Raw genomic sequence first — 24152 nt, 5'->3', positions numbered from 1 at the left:
TGCCTAGATTTTGGGAGCTACTCAACATGGCTGATTTGTGCATTCATGTGCAAAACCCCAGGATAGGGAGTAGGGGAGGTCATTTTAGGACTGGATTCAGATGCAGCCCTCGAGTGCTGCAATGCTCATTCAGCTCAGTAGATGGCAGTAATGTGCCAGTGAGTGAGAGCAGGGGATTTCAACAGTTTCTTATCCAGGCACTGCCATCCAGACTTTTTTTTTTTTTTAATTCCTAAATCTATATTATATCAATTTTTGGATCAGGGGTCCACAAACTGCCTGTTAAAAACCCCGGAGTTAGAAGTATATACATCACACAAATAACCTGCTTGGTATACACACACACACACTTCATGTTGCTATTTTCAATAAAACTTGTGTTCTTTTGTGTGTTAAAGTGTGATAATGTGGTTGCAAATAAAGCATATCAAGACCAAGAAGAGCAGAATGTTGCAGAGGAAATCTCTCTTAAAATCTAACACACGCAAAATAACGTACAAGTCAGTCAAAGATTCCCAAGCAATTCACAGTTTTATTGATCCAGTAAAGACCACAACTTCGATCCAGCGTAACTGTGTGTTATTATTACGATAAAAAAGATCAGCTGCATTTACATGACATCTTACTACCCTTTGTGCTAATTTACTGCAAATATAGAGTTCCACTATTGGTATAAATAGCAAAGAACACATACATTTCTACATGAATCGTTTATGACAGCGTTTCAAACCAATTCTCTTCAGCTAGGCATTGATATACATGTTATTACATGCGCGAATACAGTCCTTTCCCATCCTTTTTTGTTTTGTTTAATCTTCAATAGCAAGGAGACCTGAGTTGATTTGTCTTATACAGCAATGCATGATTAGAATAAGGGGAGGAGCTACATGAAACGAGTCACTTCCTGAAGAGTGGCATTTCCTTGCCTAAGCGCCATTCCCAGTCATGCTCGGATGACACGCACGTCTTCCACATACACGTGTGCGTACATGTCACAGCATACATGTAGAATCCTAAATAAATAAGGGAAAGCCACATGCATTCTCTCCTGGTACCCCAGATAGAACAATCCCCCCCATCAAAAAGTATCACTGTTTTTTTTTTAATTTATTTTTATTTTTTTTTTATATATAAGTGCCAGAACGTGTCTTCATAAGAATAATAGCAGCAATAATCCACAATCATATTTTCAATTGTATCTTATCTTTGTGAATTTATATTGTTATTATTCATATTGTTATTTTTTATTTTTTTGGCTAAACTCTGAGCAGGGAGTGACACGGTCTTTTGAATTTGCGTCGAAAAAAGCATCCAAACGAGCGTTGCATTCTGGGACTGGGGCAGGCAAGCAGTGGTGCTGGGAAGCGAGTATAAGGACGGCCAGCTATAAAAGGAGATGCTTTTAACCTTACTCAGCTTATTTTAGTTTCTCGCGTTACATGCTCCTCAGTTAAGTTTGTATTTAGAAATTTTTTTCTTCATCTTCTTTGTTGGCTGATGAGTAGGAGTTTGCACTCCATTTAAGTGGGTCAAATGCACCACCTGCATTTTTTTTTTCCTTCTCCATTGGCTGAGAAGTGGGAGTTTCCCCTCCCATTTTAGCAGGTAGAATATACCACCTGCTTTTTATTTTTTTTCCCCTTCTCTTTTGCCTGAAAAGTGGGAGTTTGCACTTCATCTTAGTGGGTCAAATTCCTGCTGGTGTGCACACCTGCCCTAGGTGTAATCCCGGGACAGTCACATAGCCCTGTCTGACACAAACCAAGGTCCTCCTGTCAGAGCAGCGAAAAGCTTAAAGGTCTTTTTGTCCACTGCTGGGCAGCTGCTTAAGACAGACCCAGCAGTGACATTGGGTGTATCTCACATCGTATTTAACAGCGACGCGACACGCAGCATGTGGGGGGCTGGCGTGCCCATTTGATTTAGGATGAGCACTCAGAGGTCAGCTGTAATGAAGTAATGTGCCATTAGACGTTGTTCGGCTCGAGGCTTAATGGATATGAGGAGGCCGAGTCTGCGCGAGCACTACGGGTTATTCTATTAAGCCTTTTTCACAGCTACTGTTCTGTGCGGAGAAAAAAGACTGAAACCTAATCCCCTTTTCTTTAGTTATCAGCCTGGGCAGCTGAAAGGTTTACACAACCATTCACAGGTACAGACTCCCCGGAAGTTGAGAGCATCAGTGTTAACACTGCACGTACCCAGTATATAATGGAAATGTAGTTTGAGATGTGGGGGGGGAGGGGTCAGTTTGTTTGTTCTTCATTGGTCAGGAGTTGATTTTAAATGGTTTTTTTTTAGTTTGTCGACTCATTGATTTGCGCAGATGTGTCCATGTCCTTTACAGGTTCCCGTTTCGCTCACAGACACCGCCGTTGATTTCCTCATTTCATCCGACCTGTTCCCTTTCATGTTCTATGGTAATCCGATATTAAAAGACTCTGTGTGTGGCTCAGAGTCTCGTCATAGAGGCATGGAATGTGGCAGAACAGCACCTCGATTCTCGTGTAAAAACTGTACCTCGGACGAAACCCCCATTTGGATATGTACATGACTACAAATACTGTATAATTGCAGCGTTGCTTAAAATTACACTTATCCCAGAAGGTTATGTTTTCTGTGATTACTGTCACCCATCAAGCCGGGAAAAAAAAAACCAACAACCCCCAGGACTTGAATTGAAAAGCTGGTTTTGTCTCTTTGTATCTCTCTCTTTCTCTTTCTCTCCCTCCACCCCACACACCCCCCCCCCCTTACCGCCCAACTACAGACCCTGCTCCTCCCCGCTTCCCCTCCTCACCAGGCCCTAGGGCATGGACACTGCCGTCTGTTTGTTCCGGAAGGTGTCGAAGAAAGCCATCATGCCCTTCTTCACGCTGGACGTTCCAAATTTGGGGGAGGAGTTGCCATGGTGACGGGGGTGATGAAAGGGGGAGATGTCCATGGAGGCGGTCCGTTTCACCTTGGCTCCGGCCCGCAGCATTTTGGACTTGACGGGCGGTGTCTGGGCTACCAAGCACTTCTGGTACTGCACCTGCAGGGGGCGCAAACACATAGACTGAGTCTGTGTGAGAACGTGTTTGCCAGGGCTGCCCAACCCTGCTCCTGGAGATCTGCTGTCCTGTAGGTTTTCATTACAACCCTAATTTGGCACAACTGATTCTACTAATTAACACCTCAATGAGATCTCTAGCTGTTGAATGAGGTGTGCTTTGTAACGGTTGAAGTGAAAACCTACAAGCCGCGCCTACGAGCTCCAGGAACAGGGTTGGGCATACACACGTTGAACAAGACTGCCATTGCATCACACAAATTAAGACACAAACTGGCTTCAGTGCAATACAACATCACATTCACTCAGCAAATGCGCTTGTCCATCCACTCACAAAAGTGAAGAGCGTCAGTGTGCATCTCAGGAATACAAGAAGGCATTGGGACATCTTTTCAAGTTCTTTATGAAACCCTCTATGGTAGGTGTGAAAAGGGAAAAGAAATTGAACCATTTTGCCTGAAAAAGAACCCATGAATTAAATAGGGTTCCTCTACGGAGGCAGACACAAGAAGCCTTTGGGAACCCTTTTCTTCTGAGAGCGTATCCTAATTATGACTCGCTCATCGAGTCTTCTAAGTGCCACATTCGCAAAGAGCCAGCTCCTGTATCCATGGCAATAAGAGCTCGGCAACGAGCGGCGTACCATGCAGGCCGCCTGCACCGCCTCCGAGACGTTCCCGGCGTCCGGCTCGCACCAGAAGGCGTGGCACTCGAACTGCTGCTTCCCGGAGTCCACGATGACGGCGAAGGTGTGCGTGTCGTGGCCGACGCCCAGGAAGGTCAGGTAACGCACCTGAAACTCCCAGAAAGGGTCCTCCCCGTCCTGGGTATGGAGAGAGAGGGGGGAGGGGTGGGACAGAGGGGAGAGGGAGAGAGGGGGAGAGGGAGGAGGGTGGGAGAGAGGGGGGAGGAAGAGGGGAGAGAGAGAGGGGGGTGGAGAGGTAAGGAGGGGGAGGAGTGAGGAGGAAGGAGGAAAAGGCAAGAAAAGAAAGATAAAAATGGCTACACTTGAAAGAGGAAGCACCACTGTTCTTTTTGTCATCTTCCGCTCTCTCCTCCCTCATTTTCTCCACAATACCAGAACATTCTGAAACATCATTATTAATACCCCATTATTATCTCTGTTTGTTCTTTTTTAAGGCTCCTCAGGACCAGACTGTCAGGCCCATCTGTGCGCTAGAACAGCGCTTTAACAGGATGAGTCACCCAGCAGCCCTAGGTGTTCAGGGATTCTACAGAGGGCTCACAGTGACGTCTTTCAGGACAGTGACATCACTGCGTCACGGTGACATCACGCAGGGTCCGCTCACCTGTCCCCTCCACAGCGACAGCAGGGTGTCCGACACGTGGATGGCGATGGGCTCCCACTCATCTCTGTCCCGCGCATTCATGATGCTTTCGATGGCCCTGTTCAGCACCTCCATACCTGCGGGAGCCAATCACAGGAGAGTGTGTGAGAAGCGTAACTTCACACGAGAGCGCTCCTTCACACCTGCAATGCAGCAAGGCTGGAGAGTGCAGAAGGGAATAGCCGGGTGCATTGGGGAATCCTCCAAAACAGAGAGGGCTCTAGAATATACCTGTCACTACAGGATTTAATAAAATGGCACCAAACCTCTCTACCTTACTGTCCACACGTAAATTCCAGTAACAAAAGATTGCCTATCACCAGCGCTTGACGGCCTGATCTCATTACGATCTCATTAACTGCTATTTGAAATGTTGGTGATTTATGAATCTGGGCCTTTTCTTTGTGCACTAATTGTAAGTCACTCTGGATATGAGCATCAGCTAAATTCCTAAAATTAAAATGTTTTCCATGACTTTCCGTGATGCAGATATTTCAAGGATTTGTAAGTGTTTTCATGTACCGTGGGAGCGCTGAATATGGGCACTAAGTGAGCGGTTACACAGAGGAGACGTACTGTGACAGCGCGCAGACCTTCGCACCAGATGTTTTCCTTGGTGGTTTACCGGCTCACACAGCCGCCGTTAGCTCTTTTAAATGAGCTGTTTATAATAGCACGAGCGGTCACGCCCGCGGAGAGCGTTTTGTGGAAGCGCGCGTACGCCTAGGACAGCGAGGGCGCTCTGACATTAAAGAGCTTCTGTTCCCGGCAGCCCGCTGGGGAGAGGCGACTATCCGTATCGCGGTAAACTCCCCGATGAACGCGGCCGTTTCGGAGCCCGTAGTGAATGCGCTCGTCCCCGCGACGCGGTCACGGCTCGGCAGACATCGACGACACAATGACATTGAAAAAGAAAAGCCAGACGAGTGCTCTGCAGGCTTCACCGGAGAAAGCGATGCAGTCGCCGGCACCACGGAGAACTCGCTGCTGCTCAGAGCGCGAGACCGCAATCCGCAGACCGTCATCTGACTAAAAACAGTCCGCTCCTTTTTACTGAAGCCTCTAACTCAATAAGAATTTATTTCTGGCGGGTGACGCCGAGCATTATCCTAAATAAAGCTGTCATAATGGAAACATAATTTGACCTTCAAGTCATGCATAATTATTGACATTCAATATTATGTGTGGGCTATTTGCAGTAACATTACTGCATCCACATCAAGAGAGAAGGTGAGAGAAAAGCTACATAATTAAATATCCTATGACAACCTGGTGCCTCTTAGTTAGTAAATACAGCGCCCTGAAGAAATGATTTGCCCCCTTCCTGATTAACTCTATTATTGCATATTCGTCACAGTGACACACAAAACACATTTTTAAAATGGTTATATCATTTATTTAATGAAAAAGTTATCAAACACCCATATCACCCATGTGAAAAAGCAATTGGCCACTTAGTCACCCAATCAACCAATTAACCAAATGTAAATGCTAATTAGATTCGGCTGATTAAGTAAATGATTTAAAAATTGTGTTTTGTGTTCACTAATAGAGGAAATCAGGAATGATGCAAATACTTTTTCACGGCGCTGTATAAACACCCATGTCACCCTTAGTCACTCCCCTCATTCACCACTGTCTCAGCCAATAAAAAACCTGTCTGCATTGGCTCCTCCCCTCCCCATTAGCTCCTCCCCCTCCTCCATACGGACTCACCCATAGCCCGAGGGACGGGCAGGTTTCCGATGTACTGCACCGAGAACTTCTGCACCCTCTGTCGCACCGCATCCAGGAAACCCACTGCAAAACACAAGGCCCGGCAGCGCAGGTCAGCTTCCCCGCCACCAGGGGGAGCTACTCGGGCAGTGAGCACACAGCTCTCTCACGTTCCGAGTAACGTGCAGACATCGTTACCGCAAAGAAGAAGTGTAATTAATACTAATGACATCATTACTGAGCAAGAGTGTAATCAATGCTAATGAGCTTCCAGAGATAATAATAAAAACGCTGGTACAAAAATGCAATTATGTTCAAGCCAGATGCAACTGTTCAATCCCTGGGGGTTTTGAGGGGGGGGGGGGTTGCGCTTCAGCTGGGACTGAGGGGGTAGGTTGGTAGCAGGATGTTACCTTGCCGTGGTAAGTCTTCAGGTGAGATGCCCTCAGCTGTCAAAGAGCGTGTCATGGTGGGGTGCATGGCAGCCCTCTCCGCCATTATCTGGAACGAGACAGACACCTGGTCACCTGGACACCTGGTCACCTGGTTACCTGGACACATGGTCACCTGGTTACCTAGACACATGGTGACCTGTTCACCTGTACAGCTGGACCCCTGTTATTCATGTACACCTGAACACCTGAGCACATGGTCTCATGGACACTTGTTCACCTGGACACCTGTTCCACGCACTGCTCCTATTTTCATTGCCTCGTACATGACTGGGTGCGTTGAGATGCTCTCTGCCACTATCCAGACAAACAGACAGACAACTGGTCACCTGTTAGAATTATTATTTAAAGATAATTTAAAAATCAAAAATCAATCAAGTGAAATTGTTTAGCCTTTTTCTGCATGATGATTACTGGGCACTTATAAAGAATAACCTCAAGCCTTGATGAAGGTGACTTTGGCAAAAAGAATTGGGTTATTTTTTTTATATGCTAATTTAAAGCATTTTGTGAAAACACCAGTGGCGGATTTCCCGCCTTCCCTAGTTTCTGTTTTTAGCAGTCCTGCTCTTCCAGCCTAATTTTAACCAGCAAACATGGGCATATCCGAGCGGGATTAACCCAGGTGCGAGAAGGGGTGAATTTCCAGGAGGTGACAGAAGGCTTGCGCTGCTTTTAGCAAGCTCTAATAGCCGCGACCCTTTTGACTTTTATGAAAAATGAGTTTCCTAAAAAGCTTATGAAGGACGATAATTCTGGCCATTCAGCAGGCCGGGTTCGGTTTCACCCCCAGGTTCGGTTTTTGGAAGGTGATACGAAAATGAAGCAGAAAATAAAAACACGGAGGCACCAGGGGGTGGGGGGGGGGGGGGGTGGCTTGTCGGGGGGAGGGGGGGGGGTAGGCGAGGGGACACGGCGCTCACCTTGGAGCACATCTGGTGCAGCGCGGCGGCGATGGCTTTGGCCGGGACGTCGCAGCGGAACACGTGACACTTCAGCATGCACGTGTCTTTGTCGCTCGCCACGAAGGCGAAGTCTCTAGAGGGCACAGGGCACACAAATAATCAAACGGGGTACACAAAGAATCAAAAACAGGGTACACAAATAGTCAAACAGGGTACACAAATAATCAAACCAAGGACAGGCAGCTCTCCGAGTCCCTCTCTAGAAGAGTAGCATACACTCCTAGTCCCTCTCTGGAAGAGGTACACTCTAGACCTCTCTAGAGAGTACTACAGTCTACATCTAAACATACAATATCACCAGGAAGCAGCTCTCCGAGTCCCTCTCTGGAAGAGTAGCATACACTCCTAGTCCCTCTCTGGAAGAGTAGCATACACTCCTAGTCCCTCTCTGGAAGAGTGCATACACTCCTAGTCCCTCTGGAAGAGTGTCTCTCTAGCTTCTAGAAGTAGCATACAGTCTACTCTCAAAACCCATCAAGAAACTCAAGTAACAGTTAGTGCAAACATCATTGGATCCCGTTGATAAAGAGCAAATATGCTATCTCCAGGCTCCTTCAATGAGAGCACAGTATAGGAGGGCCTTGATGACCTCAAATCTATGAGACAACTTAGCAGACACTTTCAATTGCAGATTAGTTCTGCTTCAAAAGACTCCAGAGTGGTTATTTCAGGTGGGCACCAGGAAAATGCCCTCCGGTGCAGGTGGACACCGGTGACCATGTCGACATTTGAGTCGTGGTCGAAGAGCAGCCCTCTCTCACAACTCCTCGGTGATGCAAGGAACTCTGCATCAAATTCCGAATCAAATTTCCAAATTTTGTTCCTCAGTTTCACAGTGATCGGCAATAAAGGAGTGACAGGATGGGTTCCGGGAGGTTCTGGGTTCCGGTTAGAGGCCGGGAGGCATGCAGGAGCATGGAGACTGCCTCCTGACTCAGCCCATTTGTCTTTTCGGCCATGGTTCCACCGTCTGGCTATTTTTAGAGGCCGTAGGGACGGGCGGTGGGGGGGGTAATGTAAACAAGCCGCCCTTTATTTCTGCACTGACCTAGAGCTGTAGTGTCCCTCGGATGACTGGAGGGCAGAGTCTTTATAGTCTGGGTTCTATATATAACAGCAATCCATGCAGCGTTGCTAACCCCCCCCCCCCTCCCCCACCCCCCTCAGGGGCTGGGATGACAGAGAGGGCGAACACAGGAAGCTGCCGGCTGTCTGGGGACCGACGCGAAACACTCAAATCTATCACCCTCGCTTAAGGCAAGTGGCAGCGGTGCACAGTGGAGGTCAAAGAGCTGTAACGCTGGAGGTTGCAGGCTTATGTCCTGATCGAGGTAAAGCCCGCTGGGGTCAGCTTCAGAGAATCCCCTGTCGTGTAATTAGGTAATGAGTAAATTTTGCTAAATCACTAGTGAAATTTAATACCATAGCATCCCAGCTTCGTAGGATATTAGTAAAGCCCATGGGCCTGATTGCATCTAACCATTAACCCATCTGTCAGTTCTAATAGTATCATTCCTCTGAATTCGATCATGAGTACTGATGGACAAATTGTCAACTGTGCCGATAACGTGTTATTAGCCGATAAGCCAAAAACCAGTCAAAATCATGTTAGCCTAGGCTCCCTTTCTGAGTGACTGACATGATTCAAATTTACAGTGCAAAATGTGAGGAAACAGTATGTTCACAGTGCACAACTGAACCTCATTTACATGTGCAAATGGCAGACAGAAGAAAAAAAAAATCAAAATTCCCTCAGCTTTTCAATTATTAAGGGAACACACTTGAGTCAAAGGGAATAGTTAATGTGTTTCTCATCGGCACCAACAACAAATCTCCAAGGAGAAGAAGATGTAGATGAAAAAAATAACATTTCATTTCCCATCTCAGTGAAATACTCCATGGTAAATTCACTTGTTGGCAAGGGAGCTGGAGACTTGCAGAATCTGTTCATGATCCAGGCAGTCTGTCATCTTCAGAAAATAAAGGGCCCTTCACATGGGACTCAGCATGAAGGAGGCGGACCCTGGGGCAGGCCTGCAATCAGTTCTGTCCAATATTTATAATCCCCTCTTCCTCAAATCGTGACTTGTGCTCAGGGTCTGCTGTGATGTTAACAGTGGGTTTGCAAATGGCGGTGATATCCTGAAACGAGCCCCTGTGATTTTTTTAAACCCGGGCAACGCAGTACGTGCAGGGACCCAGGCAACAGCATCGATTTTAACGGCTTGGACCCAACCCAGAAATGACTCTCTGACTATTCATCTGAGAGGAGGGCGGTTCAGCCATAAACCACCTTCATCAGTTGTACTGAACCCGTTAAAGTAATTGATACCAGTGTGTTCATCATTAAATCCTTCAAGTGTCTTTTCTGTGCGCTACGCGTCAATGACAAGTGGCAGGCTTTTAAAGATTATACGCAAAGGAGGCACAAAGCCTGTAGCAATTTAAAATCCAAAACATGCAATTTTTCAATGTAAAACTTTATTCATAGATTTTATACGGGAGCAAACATATGCATATACACAGCTCTTCCTATATGCTCACGCTGCCAAAAAGGCAGCACTATGTGCAAGTGAGGCCAGTCTCCCTCCTGAATTGGACTACAAAATAGATGCAGTTAACCTCTCATCCCTGCTCATATCTTTAGAGTTCATTTGCAATTGAAAAAAATGGACTATATAACCGATTTCAACATGCACAAGACATACATGAAATAATGCAATAAAACACTGTTGCATTACTAGCATAAATACATGTACATGTTTAATGTACTTTTATGCCACAGGTCAAAGGGACTGCACTGTTCATGAGACTCGACAACATGCCACGATAACATATGGTACTGTAGATGAAGCATGGGCAGAAATTGGATTCAAGTCCTCAGTTAATGACAAAACTTTAAAAGGTCTCCAACAGCACTATGCAAGACTTACTACATGCAAGAGTTCACTACAAATGGCATATCAAAGAAAACTACTCAGAAGAGAAAGAGAGGAGAAAAAAAAATGATTACCTGTCTCTGTTTTTTTCAAGGGTGGCAATAAAAAAAGAAAAAATAAATGTTAAAAATAGATTTGTATATTTCCAAATCTGGCCCAAATTGCCTCAGGTGATATTTGTTTTGTCCCTGCAGACATAATTTTGTTTGAAACTAAATTTGTTGTAATTTCAAGTGAATTGATTCTCTAAATCCAAAGCACTCCAGTTATTTCATTTGATTAAAATCCAAAATAACCAGGATGAGCTCAAAGAGAAGTGTATTTTTTATTTTTAATTAAACCCGAGAGCTCTCAAGATATTTCCCTTCTTCTCGAGTTCTGTCTGATTACTTTCCCTGTGATGACAGCTGCTTAACAGCCAGAATACACTCAAGACTCAGTCAGGTCAGCTGTTCATTTTCTCCAAGAAGTACCTCAAGAGCATGTCCAAAAATAGCTGCTGCCAGATTCATCTTGCCTCTGGCTGAAATGTTTTAAAGGCCAAAGCCTCAGTTGACCCAAAATGACTAACTTTACTCAACGCAACATGGTTCTCCTATATACAAAATAACTTTATGTATCCAGGCGCCCACCTTAACACAAATCTGTTACTTGTGCAAGCAAGTGTACTTCAACCTGTAACTTCTCATCAGCAAATATGTTTGAGCGAACATAATTGGTTCTCGTCTGATTTTCAGTAGAAATGAAAAGAAACAGTTTTTCATGATGATATTCATCCAGTAAGTTTAACAACATGCAAATTTGAATTGATCCTCACTGAGGATCCTCATTTGTGAAATTTACTCATTATCTACACGCTTTAATATCGTTTCACCTCAGGTGCAAACCACGTGTCTTTCAGTGGGGGAAGTTGTTACAACTGTCATACCCGCTTCCACCAAACACCTAGCTTTTACCATGATGATCCCGGCTCCAACCACACCCCATGGCCCCTCCCCCTTCCCATGGCCTCGCCCCCTGCCTCACCTTCCATTGTTGCAGCCCACGCCCCAGACCCGGATGTTGGCGATTGGCTGGCAGTGGATCAGGCTCTGGTCGATGGGGTCCACCAGGCTGAGGGTGTCCTTCTTCAGAATCATCACCATGTCCTGACCCTGCAGGAGACCATAACATAACAGTGCAAACATGGACTGTAGAAAAAATATGGACCAAGTGACTGTGACGTTACCCATTGACTTTCCATGGGCTTGTGAACAGCGTTTGGAATTACCACAGTTTTTTGTGCTGCCACGTTGTACAAATTCAAGCCAGACACTGTGCAGTATGGAAAAGGGGGGACCCTTAACATGATCATAAATTGCCCCAGATATTACCCCCACATCATCCTAGGCCCCCCGCTCACCTGCCCCCAGGCCCCCACATCGTCCCGCCCTTCACACTTGCTGTGGGACAGCTGCTGGATGCAGTTGTTGACAGCGATGCTGCTCTTCCCCGGGACCAGGTCCTCCTCGGGAATCTCCACCCAGCCCAGGGAGCGTACGGCAAAGCACTTCACAGGGGGAAAAGCGTAGACAAGCCAGGAACAGAAACGATGTTAAAAGCAACGCAGATAATACACCACGAGCCCTTAAAACCAGGGCTGCCCAGTTGGTTTTCCCTCCAACCCAAACAAAGCAGGCCTCATTCAACTAGTAGAGATCTCATTGAGCGACTAATTAGCTGAATCAGGTGTGCCAAATAAATGAAAATCTAGAGGACGGTAGATCTCCAGGGTTGGGCAGCCTTGCCTTCAACATAGCCTTATCATGACCTTGTGTTTCATTACATTACATTGCATTATCAGCTTGCTTATTCACAATGCACACACAGCTTCTATGTGAAATTTAAGGCATGAATTAGGAAAAAAAAAAAAAGCTTCTGAACCGAACAGGCGGTTTCAAGGCAAATGTTTATCCGCTGTCTTTGCACGTGATATAGGCTAATATTACATCCCTCATATCTGACGCAACGAGACCATGTCCAGTAGCTCAGAAGCAAAGTCTTCTCTGTGCGTAACAGTGATTAAAAGCCACACGGCTATGAATCGTGAGGCAGTTTCAGTTTGTGTGCCTCTGCTGAAAGGTACGGCCGCAGGTAAAGCGGAAGCAGGTGTTCAACAGGTGTACCTTGGAGTCCGGATCTGAGTTGGAGGAGAAGTAGTCGTCCTGCCAGGACAGAGGCCTCCTGCAGGGGGAAGCAGGGGGTTCAGGAAGCTTAATCCAACTTATGTCCAAATTTGTTTTATGACACCCCTTATGTTTTGCAGTCAAACTGAACCCAACAATTTAAACGCGCACACATTTATTGTAACAGAATTTTTTTTTTTACACTTCGCGTGTCACCTTCTCCTTGTCCTTGTGCTTAAATATTAAAGGTCAGTGAGAAAGTTCTTTGAGCAAGTTGAACTTAGGAAAGTCTCCAATCAACAAAAACAATTTTAGGTAAAAAATAAAAAAGGCTGTATATTTTTTAAGTGTTTTATACAGCTACTGAGCCTGGGGTCAAAATTAACCCACAAAACACCTTTGTATAAAAAGCAGGTACAGGACTTTTAAAAACAGCATTATAATTATTGCATGTTTAATATTTAACCCTACCAAATCAGGAAAAGTCATACAGTATCAAGATGAAAAAATAAGGTTAACTGGTTCTTAAGAGATGTCAAAACCTGAACGGGGTCAAATTGACCGCAAACATACTATGAAGGTTTAAGAGTATCTTTATAATCCCGCCCACACAGATGACGGATTCCCAATGAACATGTGGCAGTTGTGCAACATGTTTCAGGATTTAAATAATTATATTTCATAGATCTTTTTTGCTCCTCCCCTTTCACCCTGCAAGCTGGCTGTGTGGTCGTGAAATTATGAGCTTTTTTTATTTCTGTGTGCAGACGTTCTTTCCAGGCTACCTTTCAGACGCCATACTGCCTTGTGCAACAAGATTCTGCGCCCAAGGCGTGGATGACTATTACTATTTCTTTTTAATGTTCACATTTATCTGCCTCTATTTCTAGGCTATTTACAGAAATGCTGGCGTCCCAGTTCAGACACATTCTCGAGACATTTGAGAATTTATGTTGTTTTATAAATCCACCCAAAGTCTATTATTGGTGGCATAAAAAAGATGGCAAGGAAAAATTCGCTGAAACATTGTCTCTGCCAGGATTAGAAGGTACAACCTGCCAACCGCAATAACAATCCCTACAAGTTTATTATCAAGAAATAAATCCATGGGGGAAGAAAAAAAGAGCAATAACTTTCGCAATTAATGCATCTACACGTTAGGCAGCGAACGCTTTGTTTTCCGTCAGATCTGTCGCCAGTAACTGCCGCCGTGAGAGATTATTTATGTAGATTGTTTACGACCACGCTCATCCATATTCACAGTGACACAGCCATAGCGGCTATGTGCTAGTGATAAAAACCAGCCTGCGTGTCTGTCTGTCTCCGGAGCTATCTGCCTCTGCGGGGGGGGTCCCAGCAAAAAATGCATTTTCTCTACCGCCACCAAGGCTCTGTATGTGGTGAACTCTCCAGGTAAGGGGTGCCCATCAAGGGGCACTAAGACAATGGCGGGAACCCTATCATCACGGCAGAACCCTACAGGATGAAGTCCCTTCAGCAGAGAGCTTTGGGAACGCTGGAACAAGTCCATGTTTTCTTTTAAAAGGTCCTAAATTAAGTTGGTACTGTATCGAGAGAGAGAGAGAGAGCTCATGACTGATTGTTGGCCAGCTTCGGGTGTTTCTTCATTTAGCTGAGTTTCAAGCCTGCAGAACCTCACCCCCATCCCCCCCCCCCCCCCCCCCCACATGCACCCAGCAGCTAATGGTCTGAGCTAATATCTTAATATCTGCATCACTGATCCGTGTGTGCGTGCGCGCGCGTGTGTGTGAGTGTGTACGCGTGTGGATGTGTATGTGTGTGAGTATGTGGGTTTGCGAATGTGTGCACATCAGCCACATTTCACCAGCTCAGACGCTGCTCTTATTCCCTTATTTTAGCACTGAGTAAACAAGAGAATGCCCAGATTATGCCCTGATAGACAGATGGGTAGGGGCTGTGTGTGCGTGTGTGTGTGCAGTGTGTGCAGCGTGTGTGCATGTATGTGTGTGTGTTTCTGTGTGTGCGCAGTTTGAAAGCACGAGTTCTGTTCAGTAGAAGTTATTTTAGAGCGTGTAGCATGTAATGGGGTACTGGCGTAGGAGGCATTTTTGGGAGAGTGTAAAATGAGCTAGGTATACAGAGGCCTGACATGTCTCCAGGACCCCTACACACCTAATGCATAGGAGAGATACTCCAGTCATTGGACGGTGTGGGGTACAGGTGTTACCTGTTATTTACAGAAGCCAGCGGACTCTCAATTTCCCTGCCCCGGGATCGCCTTCGCCCATCCACACCGAGGCTCTGGACAGGAAGAGGAAGAGAGGAGAAGCATGACATCACTTCCGCCGGGCCATGCCTCTGGTAACCCAAGCGTTGCAGTAGCAACAGAGATCATAGCTTTATTCCATATATTACACTTGCATGCAGCAGGCATTAAGTAAAGCAGTGTCAGAGCAACACCGGATCGGTGGTCAGTTCTATTTCAAATCAGTTTAGTCAAAGAAATTGAATTCATGGATTTTAAAATCATGAATTGAAATCATGGGTTGAAATCATGAGTTGAAATGGAACTGCTCCGCACAACCCCGTCCTGAGCAAAGGGAACAGCCCAAGTTCCCCGTCGCCGGCTCCACCTTGAGGTCGTCGGCGGTAATGCCGCTGATGCCGCTGTGGGCCTCCTCGGAGCTGTAGGAGGGGTGTTGCCACTGGGTGGTTCCCGTGGGAACGTGCCAGTAGTACGTCCCGGTGCTGTCCCGGATCGTGCGCCAGCCCGGGGGCAGGTCGGAGTCCGGGTCCAGGTTCTGGTCGCTCCAGATATTATCTGCAGCCCAAACAACAAGAACATCGGCAGAAGAGTTCAATCCTAACTGAGCCACGACTGAGTTTGCCTCCATCCAAATGACGCCTTTAAAGTTGTCACCTGTCATTCATGTGCTCATCAATGAAATGTAGGCTAGTTAAATGTCAGATGGCACAAATGTAAGCACAAATTAAGTAAATAAGGGCCAGAAGTTGGTGTTAAAACCAAAAGCAGACACGGCCCTCATTGTCCAACTCTGCTCTAGCAGCTATTTCTTTCTTCTTTATTCTCAATAAGATGGGGAAAAAAGCTTCCTAAGAGAAGCAATGTAACATGTTCAGTGTTAAATCACTCTGATAGTGTACATTTTACTGTGATAGAGTACATGTGATCCCTATTAGACTCATAAATAAACTCTGTAAAAGACTGCATTCTTGCTCATGGACAGTAAAATAAACTCTGCTGAAGATTGCGTTCATCCTCGAGGACATTAAAATAAACTCTGTTAAATGGTGCGTTCCTCCTCAAGGACAGTAAGAGCACCAGTGAGAGTGACATTCAGCGCCGCCCTTGAGTTCAACAGAGGCAGACGGCTCATTGTGGCCCCTCAAACCCATCGACACCTCCCTCAGGAAACCGTATGTACCAATTAGCGCAAGATGCTAACAAAAGCTACGCGGTTCTGCCTGTCCCTCCCCCAAAACAAAAATAAACACATGAATGTAATAAGCGGATTCAGAAGCACACCAGCTATCAGGGCATGACAGTTGAGAGGGGAACCCTGGTGGTAAACACAGTTGGAGAGGAGGCAGTGTAGTGTAATGGGTAAGGAGCTGGTCTTGGAACCTAAAGGTCACAGGTTCGATTCCCAGGTAGGATACTACCATTGTACCCGTTGAGAAAAGGCAATTAACCTGCATTGCTTCAGTATATATCCAGCTGAAGCACACACTGTGAACCAGAGCAGTGTGTACTGTGTAAATGCTATGTAGAAAAGTTGCGTAAGTCGCTCTGGATAAGAGCATCTGCTAAATGCCTGTCATGTAATGAGGCGGGAGAGCGTGTTTTGGGGAATGAGAGAGCGATGAGGGGAAGCAGGGACAGGTAACAAACATTGAGCACGGGCCAACAATTCAAACAAAATGACCGAATCACAGAGCAGGAGAGGGAGAAAGAGAGAGAGATTGACAGAGACAGACAGTGGGGGTGTAGAAAAGTGGGTCAGTAGTGACATGAGATTTTTTCAGTGCAGACAGCTGAGACAGGGAGAGAGAGACAGAGAGAGAGAGAGAGAAACAGAGACAGCATGTGAAAAGAAAGACAGAAAAAGACAGAGAGAGAAAGAAACAAATATACATAAGTATGTTTTTAAAAAATTGCGCATATGAACACAGACAGACTGTGATTTGAGTGCCGTACACTGGGACTAATCACGAACCCGGGAGAGCCTGACGAACACAATCAGAGAACGGCGCTGATAAGACGGCACTTGTGAGGAGTAACTCCGCCTGGTAATGGATCCATTTCACCCCTCACCACCCAACACTGCACACCGCGGAGATCACACACACCCCAACACTTCCCGCTACCACCAGCTCAAACGGTGCGAACAACTCATCGCGCTCCTAAATCCTGATGCATTCTTAAATTATGCATAAAAATAGATATTCTTCGAGATATTTTCCTGAGCAAACACCGAAAGCGTTCCTAAATAACCTTGCGTTGGCATGGCAACTCCCAATTCATAATATCACCTCAGAGATGACAGAAACATGTTTTTTTGAAACATGGCACATTTAGGCCAATACGTTGGCGGCATCCGTGCATGTCAGCGAGATTTAATCTACTGTGCGGTTTTTTTCCCACAGATATGGATAATCTACATCGTGCTATTACGGCACAACAATCGCTTCCAGATGACGGCGATAAGCACGATAAAACGCGAAGATACATTCTGAAATGAGATCTCTGGAAATCGCACCTCATATCGCACTGCAAAAACTCCGTTGCTTTGTGTTGTGTCCCTATTTGACTCGGGCGAAATAAGGCACACCGGCTGTGGATATACAGACACTGAAACGGCCGATGGCTACAGTATGATGCTATCTTCCAGACAGATCATCGCTATACTTCATTAAACTGTAAAGACGCTGCAAGCATTCTCACTATTATTTCATTTCGTTATTTCGGTATCATTATTATACGTCGAGAATTTTAAATTTTCTGAAACCTTCAAGAGGATATCAACTTTCAAGGTCGTTTTAATAAAACAAGAAATATTTCACATTCTTGTTTTAAGACAAGTGACACACATGAATGTTGGCCCTGTCTGAAAATTGGCAAGGTGTACATGGTGTAACATGATGAAAAACAAATATTCCTTCATTTATTTACTGATAAGCTTTTTCAGTATAGTTTAGGTCAGAGAAAACCCTCATCTACACCAAAAAAATTAAAAAAATAAAAATCAATGAAGTCCTCAATCTGTTTTGACAGAGTACATTTTTCTCTGATTAAGTGCATGATCCCTGCTGAAGTGCTTGACCTGTGTTAAGAGCTGAATTATCACTGAACATTTCACTGTTCTGGAACATACACTGTATAGTGTATGTCCCCCCCCCCCCCCCCCAAAGCTCAATTCTCTCAGGCACTGCAGTGGACACCTTTCAGGTCTGCAGGCGCTGCACAACTGTGCCAACATTACACAGGTCCCTGTGTGTCAACTGATTAAGCCACAAAGCCTGTCCAGCAACAACCAGGAAAATAAATAAATCACATTTCACAGTTGTTGTTGAACGGGCCAATTTGGTGCCCATTGTGGGGCTCGGCATAGCCAATCACCAGGAAGAAGAAGAAAAGAAAAAAAAAAGATAAAAAGCCAAATTTCTGCCCAGAGCTCTTAAATGACACAAAGGTGTGCAGGTGTGTATGTGTGTGTGTGTGTGTGTGTTTGTGTGTGCGTATGTGTGTGTGTGAGTGTGTGCATGTGTGTGTGTGTGCGCGTGTGTGTGTGTGTTTGTGTGTGTGTGTGTGTGTGTGTGTGCATGTGTGTGTGTGTGCGTGTGTGTGTGTGTGTGTATATGTGTGTGTGTGTGTGTGTGTGTGTGTGTGTGTGTTTGTGTGTGTACTATCCCTCCCATATTTGAATCCTCTCATTATAATTCAGGCCCTCTCCTCGCTGCACTCTGCACAGAACCTCCTGGATAGGAGCCAGAGCCCCAGCTCCCTGCGCCGCCCAGAGAGAGCGATGCTCCACGTCATTAAAGCGTCCTCACGACTCACACAAAACTCAGGACAGCCTCCTTTCACACGTGGAGGGGAAGGCGATTTCTCTGCATCTCTCTCTCTCTCTCTCTTGCTCTCTCTCTCTCATTATGGGCTGTTCTTGGTAATACGTATGGAAGAAGGTTTAAAACACAGCTGAAGCTATTCTTCGGATTCACAAGCATTTTTGCAAAAAGACCGAGGCAAATAAAGATATTGTTAAACAACACACACACAGAGACACACACATACACGCGCACGCACACACACACACACACACACACTTGCTGCTCCTTACTGATGCTCAGTTCAGAAATGAATAGAGAACCACTCTCAGAGCTCTTCTCACTGATCCTGGATCAGCAGACATGCCTACACACGACAGCACAGAACACATCCTACAGGCTGCAGATCAGCTGACATGCGCCCCCTACAGGCCTCCTGAAACAGCGCACCACGGGGGCCACGCCACGCGCCCGTGCGGTGCCCACAAAGGGCAGCGGCTCAGACGGACACGTTTCCTGTTTGATGTGCCGACAGGAAGTGACAGCGAGGGTCAGGGCTGGAGGAGCCGTCTCAGGCAGACCGTTAGACGGCAGGGCGGAACGGCCATATGCTGAGGGGGCGGGGGGGGCCAAAAGGCCGTGTGCCGGGGGGGGGGGGGGACAGGGGGTTGGGGGGGCAGGAAGGCCATGTAGCCACACCGACCCCTGCCCACACAGAAAAGAGCGTTGTGCCCAGAAACATCTCAAGCACAGCTTGAGAAGAACTACGGGCAGAGGACAATGGATTCCGCAAACGTGCGCAAAGATAGAAACTTCCCGTGCATCATAGATTTGACCCAGCATGGTTATTTTAAAAATATTTTAAAATAAATAAATAAGGTAGAAAATCCAGCATAGTATGCCTTAAACATTGTAGACCAAAGCAAAATTTTTAGTGCAGGCCATCTGAGGTCAGTTCCATTACTTCCCCCCACTACGATACCCCTTTCGACACCAAAGCAGGTTCAGAACAATTTTAAGGCAAGCTCCTTCAACGCCGATTTGAAATACAGTCGGAGATGTTTCCATACGCACTGGTTTATGAGATGTAAAAATTCCACTCCTCGGCATCAGGCAGCTATGCTATCCTGCTCTTCTGAGAATTTCTGGATCATCAAAGGAAAGAAATACAGAGCAAGAGAGGAAAAAAAAGATTAAAAGACACATTAATTAAAGGTGGTGCGGGCGAGAGAGGGGAAACATAAAAACAAGATGAAAAAGAATAAGATGAAGGCTGCTGAGCTGAGAGAGAGAAAGTGAGTGAGATTCATAAATAAAAATTTTAGGAGAGGAAAAAAGAAGTGAGGGAGAGAGAGCAGGAGGAAGGGAGGAGATATCTCAAGAGTATTATAAGAAAGAGAGCGGGTTGAGAGAGAAATGAAGACAGAAAGGAAGACAGAAAGGGAGAGATAGAGAGTGAGAGGGAGAAAAAGACAGAGGCAGAGAGACAGAAAGGAAGACAGAAAGGGAGAGAGAGAGAGAGAGAGAGTGAGAGAGAGAAAGAGTCAGACAGGGAGACAGAGAGAGAGTGAGAGGGAGAGAGAGATAGAGAGTGAGAGGGAGAGAGAGAGGGAGAGGGCGAGAGAGATAGAGAGAGAGAGGCAGACAGGGAGACAGAGAGAGAGGCAGAGAGAGAGAGAGAGAGTGAGAGGGTGAGAGAGATAGAGAGTGAGGGAGAGAGAGAGGAGAGGGAGAGAGAGAGGAGAGGGAGAGAGAGAGATAGGAGAGGGCGAGAGAGATAGAGAGTGAGAGGGAGAGAGAGAGATAGGAGAGGTATTGCTTTATCCGTTGATGACTGGGACCACATCTGCTGTGGCGTAATTCCACGGGGTCGCTCTGCACATTAAACACAAGGTCAGCTCTCTCCAGCCCGGCGGATTAGGGGCCAGAGTGGATCAGAGCATCAATCTCAGGCGCTGACGCCGCCGCCCGTCCTCCCGGAAAGCAGGATCAATCTACCAGCCTGAGCAGGCCCGCCCGCGTCATCGCAAATGGGACAGCACATAGCAGCTCAGGAGGTAAGAGCGGTTTTCTGGCAGTCGGAGGGTTGCCGGTTCGATCCCCCGCCCCGGGCGTGTCGAAGTGTCCCTGAGCAAGACAGCTAACCCCCTAATTGCTCCCAACGAGCTGATTGGTACCTTGCGTGGCAGCCTTTCACCGTTGGCGTGTGAGTGTGTGTGTGTGTGTGTGTGAGTGGGTGAATGAGAAGCATCATTGTAAAGCACTTTGGATAAAAGCGCTATATAAATGCAGTCCATTTAGCATTTACCAAATCCCCCGCTCTTTCATCTGGCCCACTTCCTGTGGCCGAGGCATCCACTTCCTGTCCAGCTGTAATGAGCACCCGGGCTGATCTTGTGCACAGACACGGACTGCTAGCTGAAGCACTGTCACTGACCAGTCATAAAATCTGACCTGAGAGCCAATCAATGCAGGCTCCTAAATCGATGCATTCTGGGAAAAACCAATCCCTGCTGGAAAAGGTGTTAGGCAGATCATATAGAAATTCAATGCCCATCGAATTTCCACAAATCTGACCCTTTGCATCAGACCAACCCCTACAATCTGATTGGCTACACAACTGCTTGCATTTCCTACACACTTTGATTTCCCAGGTCCTCGTTGTAAAAGACAAATTCTCAGCTGACCTAGTTAATATCAATGTTAAAACGATTATTATTAGTAGTAGTAGTAGTAGTAGTAGTAGTAATTCACACTTGCTCATCCATTAGAGTGTCTTATGAGTAAAGATAGTAGGAAAGCCAAGATAATCATATATCAGCATAGATTTATGCATGCTTTAAATTTTGTTTATGGTTTTATTTCCACAGGTTGTCTCGTGGGGATTAAGAAAAACCTGTTCCACAGGCAGCAGTCGGCCAAGCATCAAAGAAACGTGCCTCGGTATATAAACAATGACAGGATGAACAGAATGAGAATTCGTTCACTTAAAACACCGAAACGCAAACACAGGCACAAAATGTCCAACAGAATGTGAGGCATGCATCTGTTCCACCGGTATCCCCTTCCCAAAAGGACCTTCGGTGGTTCCCCTCAGGGAAAGTGTTCTGTTTGGACAAAATGTACAGGCTACTGAAATGGAGGTGCTTGGTACTGCTAACCAAACTCTTTCATTCTAAGTTCAATTCTAAATGCTGATATTTCAGAGAACCCTTTCTCCAAAAAAAAAACAAAATAAATACATAAATAAAAACATCAAGATTGAATTAAGTGTATCAATGCACATCTATGATCTTGCACTGCACATTTCATTATAATTAAGTTTTTTTTTGGTTTAGTTTTTCGATGAGGTATAACCTGTCACCTTGTTTACCTCCGCGACTGGGAGAAGGACAGATGAATCACGTAAAGTGCAGATGCTGGAACGGGCCACAGGGAATCAGATTAAAGCCCAGAGAAGAGTAGCCACACCGCGGAACATTTTATTTCAGTTAATTCCCCGAAACCGTTCAGCGCTCTCACCCCTCTGCTATAAAAAGCAGGTCTGACGTCACCAGACTAGAGACCTGTGTCTGGGGAGAAACTAGACCCGGAAGGGCGACCGCCCCCCCCCCCGTAGCGCCCAAACGGACGACGGTCACAGTCGCAAACCGACAAAGTCACACATAGTCGGGACCCCACCCCCACCCACAAAACGATTTCCCTCCCCCTCATTAAACACACGGCATTCACACCTCCGTGAATAAAAAAAACCCAAAAACAGTTACTGAACCGAGTCCCCTCGGCCACAGCTGAACCGTTCCCCGGCCGGTGTGAATTCGAGTCACGCCTCGGTCGAGTCCCACATATCACCCAGGGAGTCAGGAAGACAGCAACACTGCTCTAGGGATCCCTGCTGGATATCTATCCATAACCTGAGAAGAGGAGGTGGCTAAAGTGGGACTAAGGACCTATGAGCCGTGGTCCAACTGTCAGATTCCCGTTCTCTCTGTGGCTTTAAAAAAGAAAGAAAGTCCCCAGCGTGTAATTTAAAACGGCCAGTAACTGCATTACAAACTTTAACCCACTCAAAGAACACGCACCCGATACACAAAGAAGCCACAGGACACAGCTTCACGGTGGCATTAGTCATCATGCAGTCACCTTATCACTGTCCACACCGGTGGTGCCTGTGAGCGCGCGTGCATGCGTGCGTGAGAGTGTGTGTGAGAAAGAGAGTGTGTGTGTGTGACAGAAAGAGACAGTGTGTTTGTGAGAGAAAGAGAGAGTGTGTGTGTGTGTGTGTGTGAGAAAGAGAGTGTGTGTGTGTGTGTGTGAAAGAGTGTTTGTCGTCCTGTGAGCCACAGAGGCTATTGGCATGCTGTGTGACAGAAAACCAGGGATGGAGAAAGAGAGAGAGAGGGCACCCGCACCACGCACAACACTGCACCCAAACACACACGCACACACTACACCACACTACACGCACACACACGCACACACACACACACTTTCACGTACAAACGTGTCTCCATGTCACTCACCGTCATAGTTGACGATGATGATGGCGAGCATGTAGTCCTTCCCCAGCATGCTGAAACGCTCTTCCTGTCTGGCTCAGGTCAGCCGCAGCGCATCCCAGTCACAGCCCCAGTCACAGCCCCAGTCACAGCCCCTGTCACAGCCCCAGTCAGAGCTCCAGTCACAGTCACAGCCGCGACCCGGCCAGCTCCCCCCTGTCCCGCGCGCGCACAGCGACACACAGCACCCAGTAAGGGCTGCTCTCGCATGCCAGGGGGATTAAAACTACGCTACGCTCGCTGCCTCCCTCCCTCTCTGCGTCTCTCTCTTTATCTCTCTCTCTCTCTTTCGCCTGTCCTCCTGTCCTCTCACTGAAAGCTCAGTCGGAGCTGCACTCACACCGGTTAAAAGAAGTCCACATTTCGCTTCCTCTTTCTCTCTCTCTCTCTTTCTCTCTCTCTCTTCCCTTGAGGGATGCAGTGCGCTGCTTGTGAGAGAAGAGCGTTGTTCTCTTCTCCCTCTCCTCCCTTATTCTGTCTTCTCTCTCCCTCTCTCTGTCTCTCTCTCACTCTTTCTCTCCTCTTCCTCCTCCTCCTCCTCTTTGCTAGACTCTGTTTTAATGATGCCTGCAGCTCTGGTTGCCCCTCCCTCTCCCACCACCCATCTCCCCCGCCCCACACCGCCCCCTCCACTCCCCCCCCCCCCCACATTGTCATCCCCCAGCTTTTCTTGCTTAAGGATGTCTGTGAACACAGCTCACATCGGCTAACGGCTAACTCACCAAATAACTGGGGGTTCGAGAAAGGGGGGGGAGAGAGAGAGCAAGAGAAAGAGTACGGGAGTGAGAAAGCGAGAGAGAGAGAGCGATGCATCTGTAAATAAATATTGTTTCCAAAAGGAAAAGAGGAGAGACCGTCACAACTGGTGTAGAAATATACATGAAGAATAAAAGCTATCAGGGGA

General features: G+C 46.6%; 1 protein-coding gene across 1 annotated transcript; it reads right to left on the bottom strand.

Annotated features, from left to right (window-relative positions):
- Nucleotides 1–512: 512 nt before the first annotated feature.
- On the bottom strand, nucleotides 513–23816 carry LOC135249852 (amyloid-beta A4 precursor protein-binding family B member 3-like). Its single transcript, XM_064325481.1, has 12 exons — nucleotides 23213–23816; nucleotides 15254–15441; nucleotides 14848–14921; nucleotides 12639–12696; nucleotides 11876–12022; nucleotides 11500–11627; nucleotides 7493–7607; nucleotides 6531–6618; nucleotides 6118–6201; nucleotides 4363–4478; nucleotides 3696–3875; nucleotides 513–3034 (listed from the first exon to the last, which is right to left on the bottom strand). Exons 1-12 carry the CDS (start codon nucleotides 23259–23261, stop codon nucleotides 2807–2809), a joined length of 1455 nt encoding a protein of 484 aa, XP_064181551.1. The 5' UTR covers nucleotides 23262–23816; the 3' UTR covers nucleotides 513–2806.
- Nucleotides 23817–24152: the final 336 nt, after the last annotated feature.

This window comes from Anguilla rostrata, chromosome 3 (genome assembly GCF_018555375.3).
Source record: "Anguilla rostrata isolate EN2019 chromosome 3, ASM1855537v3, whole genome shotgun sequence".
NCBI classification, from domain to species: Eukaryota; Metazoa; Chordata; class Actinopteri; order Anguilliformes; family Anguillidae; genus Anguilla; species Anguilla rostrata.
The sequence above is the reverse complement of the archived record's forward strand: the minus strand, read 5'-3'. Positions and strand labels throughout refer to the sequence as shown.